A 7,500-nucleotide genomic window follows, 5' to 3' on the forward strand; every position below is an offset into this window, starting at 1 on the left:
TACGCACACAAACTATACACTTGCAGGCAGACACACGCACACACACAAACACTCACTCACACACACACACACAACATCGACGCATACGCACTCACACGCTTATGCTAACACACATGCATGCCCATGCACGCACATGCACGCGCACATACATACACACGCACAAAACGCACGCACAACATCAACATACATGCACATAAACACATATATAGCATGTCCATACATGCATATACATTCGCACACAATAAATTATAATCACACGAAATATCGACCTCCCCCGCACACACACACACACACACACACACACAGTCTATACGGATTTGAATGTTGATCTTGTTAAATATCCGGTGTAGGATTTTACCGAAAATGATGTATTTCACCCGAAGGTAGCTATCGTGCGTTACCCAGCTAACCACCCGAGGGTAGTGGAACCCCCAAAGAAGCCTCTATGACGACCCAGCAAGGGTAGGTAGCCTCTTACATAACCGTTCAATGATTAGAAATAGCAGCTTGTCTCCCTCGAATTAAGCTGTATTGAAATGTCTTAAAACAAAATCAAAAAACTATTGTATTATGTTGACATAGATACAATAATACTGGTGGTGGTGGTGGGGAAATTACCAGTGGAAGGTGATGGTCACGGTGGGAACACGGTTTGTTCATGGGCTGACTGTGGGCTAAACAAAAACAATCCAAAGGTGATGCTGTAATTGCGGAAACAAGTCAGAACGTTTTTGTACACCGGGATTTCCCGGAACACATGTCCGGCCATAGAATCCTTATAGTCTCTCTCTGTCCCCACTCTGTCCCCCTCTTTATCTTTCTCTCGCTCCTCCTCTCTCCCTCATCTCCTCTCCCTCTCTCTCTTTCACTCACCCCTCTCTCTATATATACTGTTATGTCTGGGGAGAGTCATTCTCTGTTAGTGCCTTATAATTTAACATACTCACCGGTAAAATTTCCACTTATTTCTTATTTTTTGTAAGGACTTATTCTTTGTAAGCCTAGTACTTATTCTATCGTTCTCTTTTGCCGAACCGCTAAGTTACGAGGACGTAAACACACCAGCATCGGTTGTCAAGCGATGTTGGGGGGGGGGACAACCACAGACACACAAACACACACATATATATACATATATATAATATTATCGACGGGCTTCTTTCATTTTCCATCTACCAATCCCCTCACAAGGCTTTGGTCGGCCCGAGCTATAGTAGAAGACACTTGCCCAAGATGCCACGCAGTGGGACTGAACCCGGAACCATGTGGTAGGTGAGCAAGCTACTACCACAACACAGCCACTCCTACGCCTATATATATATATATATATATATATATATATATATATATAATATATATATATATGTGTGTGTAAACAACACATATATATGTATGTATATGCATATATGGACGTCTCACAAAACGTAAACAACATGAAATACGAAGACAAACTTGGGTATGCGGACAACGAGACAAACAACTGATGGAGGGTCGTTCTTTATGTTACTTGTTTTCCAGTTGTTTCTTTCGTTTTGTTGTGTCTTCGTCATGTTGTTTACGTTTTGTGAGACGGTCCTGTACCCATATATGCATTACATACTATATATGTATGTATGCATATATATATATATATATATATATATACACAATATTATATACAATATATATATATTATATATATATATATATATTATATATATATATATAAATTATATAAAACTTAGACATGCTTCGGCAAAGACTGGCCCAAGCCATGTCTAACTTAATAGCACCACCTGATAGGATCTGTTAATTCAGTTTTAGGCCAAGTTTCGTGATATGATGGTAGCTTCAAGTATAAAGTTGATGTTGAGTGAGCTGTATCCAGGTATAGGTGGCTTACCTGGAATTTCTTGAAAAAAATTGTCCTGGTTTCGTTTGAAGAAAATAGAATTTTTTTTTCCTTTTTGATTGGTTTTAGGGCAACGTTAAATAGAACAGCGGCTGTTGAGAAAAAGAAATTGTGTTGAACTGAAGTTATGTGATGTGATCCTGAATTGCGTAAGGGGCGTGTGTGTAGGTGTATCTTTGTGTCTGTGTCTGCGCGCTACTACCGCTTGATAACTGGTGTTGGTTTGTTTACGATCCACATAATTCAGCGGTTCGGTAAAATATTCGAATAGAGTAAATTACAGGCTTTAAAATAAAATAAGGACTTGTATCGATTAGTTCGACTAGAATATTATGTATATATATATTCTTCTTTATTCTTTTACTTGTTTCAATCATTTGACTGCGGCCATGCTGGAGCACCGCCTTTAGTCGAACAAATCGACACCAGGACTTATTCTTTGTAAGCCTAGTTCTTATTTTATTGGTCTCTTTTGCAGAAACTCTAAGTACGGGGACAAACACAGACACACAATTATATATATATATATATATATATGTAGGTCCCGGGTTGATCCGGGGTTAACCACAGTAAGTAAGGTACTCAATACATAGCAGAGTAAAATTAATTTATTATATAGAAGGAGCTTCTACAGGACTAGTACTGTTTCATAAGAGAAATCTTCAGGAAGCTTCCTGAAGATTTCTCTTGAATGAAACAGTACTAGTCCTGTAGAAGCTCCTTCTAATAATAAAATATATATATATATATATATATACGACGAGCTATATATATATATATATATATATATATATACTGTATCCATTAACCTTCGAACAAGGGAGGTCAGTCGCTCCACACTAACTTAAGGCGATGGCCTCATGGAGCTATATATATATATATATATATATATATATATACGACGGGCTTCTTTCAGTTTCCGTCTACCAAATACAATCACAAGGCATTGGTTCGTCCGAGGCTACAGTTGAAGACACTTGCCCAAGGTGACATGTAGTGGGACTGAACCCGGAACCAGGTGGTTGGGAAGTAAGCTTCTTACCACACAGTCACTCCTGCGCCTATATATATATACTAGCAGTATCGCCCGGCGTTGCTCGGGTTTGTTCCAACCCTTTAGAATTGTAATTTTTGAAAAGTAAAAATTTTGCATTATGTAGCTTGTTATTCTCTTTAAGTGAACATTTTTCTGGTTGAAATACACCGAAAAATGGCGACAGAGCAGTCAAAAAATCGTAAAAAAATAGGGATTTTCAAAGAAAAAAAAAGCATCTTTTTGATGTAAATAATTTTTGGTGTTAACATGGTCCGATTTGAATTTTTTCTTCTACGGAAGGAAGAGCAAGCCTTCTATCATACTCTCAGTTTTGGTCAACTTGTGCCGCAGGGTCTCGGAAGAGATAGTGTTATTTGAAGGCTACCAAACCTGCCATACACAGACAACTTTAGCTTTATATAGAGAGAGATAACTTTAAGTTAGCCCTTGTTTCATACGTTCTGAATAATATAAGCTCTGCTTTCATAAGTCCCAAGTTTCTGTGGCGGTTGAGAAAAACTGGGAATTTGCATCATATACGATGCACAAAGTCAGGGAAATGTGTCCTGTGTTTGCCATGCAATACACAGGAGTAATACAAAGGACAGGCAAAGACTTATTTATAAAGACTACATAGTGGATTCGCCCTTATCTAATTTAGAATATACGCATGTACACCGAGGAAGTTACATGATTATATACATACGATAAAATATACATCAATATTACATCTCACTCTCTCCCTCTCAATACGTGTGTGTGTGTGTGTGTGCGTGTGTGTGCGTGTGTGTGCGTGTGTGTGCGTGTGTGCGTGTATCTATGATTCCATAAGAACATGTAATTATATATCAATCAAGGTAACTATAGATACTACTAATAAACATCAACTAAGAGGCGGAAGTGAATACCCACCACATGCGTACATACATACATACATACATACATACATACATATACATACATACATACATGCATACACACACATACATTTATATACATACACAAACACACCCATACAAACACATACATAGATTTATAAATATAAATATCGTGTAAGTGTGTGTGTGTGTGTGTTAAATGTGACACTTGATTGACCATCAGTTACCAGAGATGAGTAACAACACTGTATTGTTATTAACTGAGAGAGAAAGTAAAAGAGAGAGAGAGAGAGAGAGGAGAGAGAGAGAGAGAGAAAGAATAAAATGTAATTGCTATACAGGAGAATTGAACGTCGCTTGCGGAATGAACTCGCAAGAATCCATCACGTATGCCATAGTATACTCTATCTATCTATCTATCTATCTATCTATCTATCTATCTATCTATCTATCTATCTATCTATCTATGCCCCCTCTCGGCGCTTCTATACGTATTGACTCTTGAACCACTACTGCGGAAGCTGGCGACTCTGAGGGGCATCCCGCGACAATTGGGATGCGGGACGAGCGTGTCTGCATACGCGGACGACGTCACCGTAATAGTGTCAAGCCACGAGCACATCGAGCTGGTCGGCGAGACACTGAAAGACTACGAAGCGGTGACAGGAGCAAAAGGGGTAAGTCAGTGGGCTTGCGGCTCGGCACCTGGAGAAGCAAGCCCATAGAGACTGCGACATCTCCGGCTCTATGTAGACGACGGTGAACAGGTGTGGTCGCCGTTTGTGAGGCACGCGTTCCAGCAGCTCGTCTCCGTGACCGAACTGCAGTCGTGGATCAAAAAGAGGCCGAGGAAGGGCGAATGGCACCGCGAGTGTCGCGTTGCTCTCAGCAACTCTGCCGTCCCGGGTCAACCTGAGTGACTTCAAAAACAACCAAAGCATCTATAGGGATTAGTGGAGGGGAGGTACGACGACGATCTTGGGGCAAACCTGGGCGTCGACGAGGAATACCTGACCCGCCTGTTTGAAACGACTTTCGGGCCGGGACCTATGGACAACTTCCAGATTCCCTGGCCTGGAGTGCTGCGTGCTACCGAGAAGCGCTACCCGTTCGGGATAAGCTCTATAGGCATGGCTCGAGAAACACGGGGCCGACCTGCCCGAGATGCGGGCAGAGCGACGAAACCGTTCTGCACGCACTCGTGCAGTGTCCAACAATCTCCGACCTGTGGGCTTATGTCGAACGACTGCTGTCACGTGTGGGACGTGTCGGTCTATCAGCCGAGTCTATCGTCAATATTGTCACGCCTCCTTCCTTCAAACGGGAAGGAAGAGCTATTTTCATCATCCTTGGACTATGGCGAAAGAATGTATTGGTGGGACGCGCCTGAAAGGATTGGAGACAAAACACTTTCCTCTCTGGTCAATCTCTCATCAACTTCTTCAAGTATCACTTGAAGAGGAAAGTGAGAGTAGAGAGGCAAGTTGTCTAGTGAATGTTTTAAAAAAAGATGGTGGTGAATGTAAGCAAGGATGGCATGTATGAATGACGAAGCCACCTTGACTATGATTCTATGAACCGTAAAAATTAATACAGAGAGTTGCTTATTTGGAAAAAAAATAAATATATATATATATATATATAACATGTGACTTCATTGACCGAGGTTACCGTGGTCCTTTCCGTAGGCTTTTCTTTCCACGGGTAAACCTCACCTGTCCTCCCCTTTACACTTCATATTGACATTTCTATGATAACGATCCCTATTGATCCAATTCCCCCCCCTTTTTTTTTTTTATTTTTTTCATCCCCCCCTTTTTGTCCTCTTTCTTTCCATTTCCGATCCCTTTTGATCGAAAACTAAACCTCCTTTTTTTACCGCCAAAAGAAAAGCTCTACCTTGTAATTTTGTCCTGTCTGTGTGCAGCCCTGTGTGGCTAATAAAGAAACATATCTATCTATCTATCTATCTATCTATCTATCTATCTATCTATCTATCTATCTATCTATCTATCTATCTATCTAACTATCTGACCGTCGTGCCTTGTCCCGACCCTACCATCACCAAACTAGAACGCATTCTCTTTCGCTTCTTGTGGAAAGGATGCGTCCCGATGGTCAGGCGATCCATTTGCTGTCAACACCCTTTAAAAGGAGGACTGGGCATACCGTGGTTGATGATGCGCAGACACGCGCTGAGACTGCGACATCTCAAGCTCTTCGTAGACGACGGTGAACAGGTGTGGTCGCCGTTTGTGTGGCACGCTTTCCGCAGCTCATCTCCATGACCGAACTGCAATCGTGGATCAAAAAGAGGTCGAGGAAGGGCGAATGGCACCGCGAGTGTCGCGTTGCTCTCAAGCAACTCTGCCGTCCTGGGTCAACATTGAGTGACTCCATCACAACTAAAGCATTCTATAGGGGATTAGTGGAGGGGAGGTACGACGACGAGCTCGGAACGAACCTGGACGTCGACGAGGAATACCTGACCCGCCTGTTCGGGACGACTTTCGGGTCAGGGCCCATGGACAACTTCCAGAGATCCCTGGCCTGGCAGTGCTACCGAGAAGCGCTACACGACTCGAGAAACACGGGGCCGACCTGCCCGAGATGCGGGCAGAGCGACGAAACCGTTCTGCACGCACTCGTGCAGTGTCCAACAATCTCCGACCTGTGGGCTTATGTCGAACAACTGCTGTCACGTGTGGGACGAGTCGGTTTATCAGCTGAGTCTATCGTCAATATTGTCACGCCTCCTTCCTTCAAACGGGAAGGAAGAGCTATTTTCATCATCCTTGTGGCTATGGCGAAAGAATGTATCTGGTGGACGCGCCTGAAAGGATTGGAGACAAACACTTTCCTCTATGGTCAATCTCTCATCAACTTCTTCAAGTACTTTTTTTTAAAAAAAGATGGGTGAATGTAGCAAGGATGGCACGTATGAATGACGAAGCCACATTGAGCATAATCCTATGAACCCAGAAATTGAAAACAGAGGGTTACCCACTTGCAAACAAATGTGGTAACATATAACAATATTGACCGAGGTTACCGTGGTCTTTTTCGTAGGCTTTTCTTCCCACGGATAAACCTTACTTGCTTTCCCCTTTACACCATATATCATAACACTGTGATACACGATCCCTATTGATCGTTTTTTTTTCCTCTTCCCCTTTTTTCCCCTTTTCTTCTTTTTTCATTTCTCTTTTCTTTTGTTCCTTTTCCTTTTCCTCTTTTTTATTTAAAAAATTTTTTATTTTATTTTATTTTTTTTTTGTTCTTTTCTTCCCTTTTACGATCCCTCTTGAACGAAAACCTACGCCACCCCCTTTTTTTTTCATCCCCCAAAAGAAAAGCTCTACCTTGTAATTTGTCCCATCTGTGTGCAGCCCTGTGTGGCCAATAAAGAAACTTATCTGTCTATCTATCAATCTATCTATCTATCTATCTATCTATCTATCTATTACTATCTATCTATCTATCTATCTATTACTATCATCCATATCTTATCTATCTATCTATCTATCTATCTATCTATCTATCTATCTATCTATCTATCTATCTATCTATCTATTTTTCTATCTATCTATCTATCTATCTATCTATCTATCTATCTATCTATCTATCTATCTATCTATCTATCTATCTATCTATCCATCCATCCATCTATCTATCTATCTATCTATCTATCTATC

At 41.3% G+C, this 7,500-nt stretch overlaps 1 protein-coding gene across 1 annotated transcript in view; it reads left to right on the forward strand.

Annotated features, from left to right (window-relative positions):
* Positions 1–203: 203 nt before the first annotated feature.
* The window catches only part of LOC115213340 (coiled-coil domain-containing protein 154-like), a 182,276-nt gene continuing 174,979 nt past the window's right edge, over positions 204–7,500 (forward strand). Inside the window, exon 1 of the mRNA XM_036504289.1 lies at positions 204–462. Within this exon, the coding sequence (XP_036360182.1) occupies positions 446–462 (17 nt within the window). The 5' untranslated portion in view covers positions 204–445. The remainder of the gene's footprint in view (positions 463–7,500) is intronic.

The sequence above is a fragment of the Octopus sinensis genome, linkage group LG6, assembly GCF_006345805.1.
Source record: "Octopus sinensis linkage group LG6, ASM634580v1, whole genome shotgun sequence".
Lineage (NCBI taxonomy): Eukaryota > Metazoa > Mollusca > Cephalopoda > Octopoda > Octopodidae > Octopus > Octopus sinensis.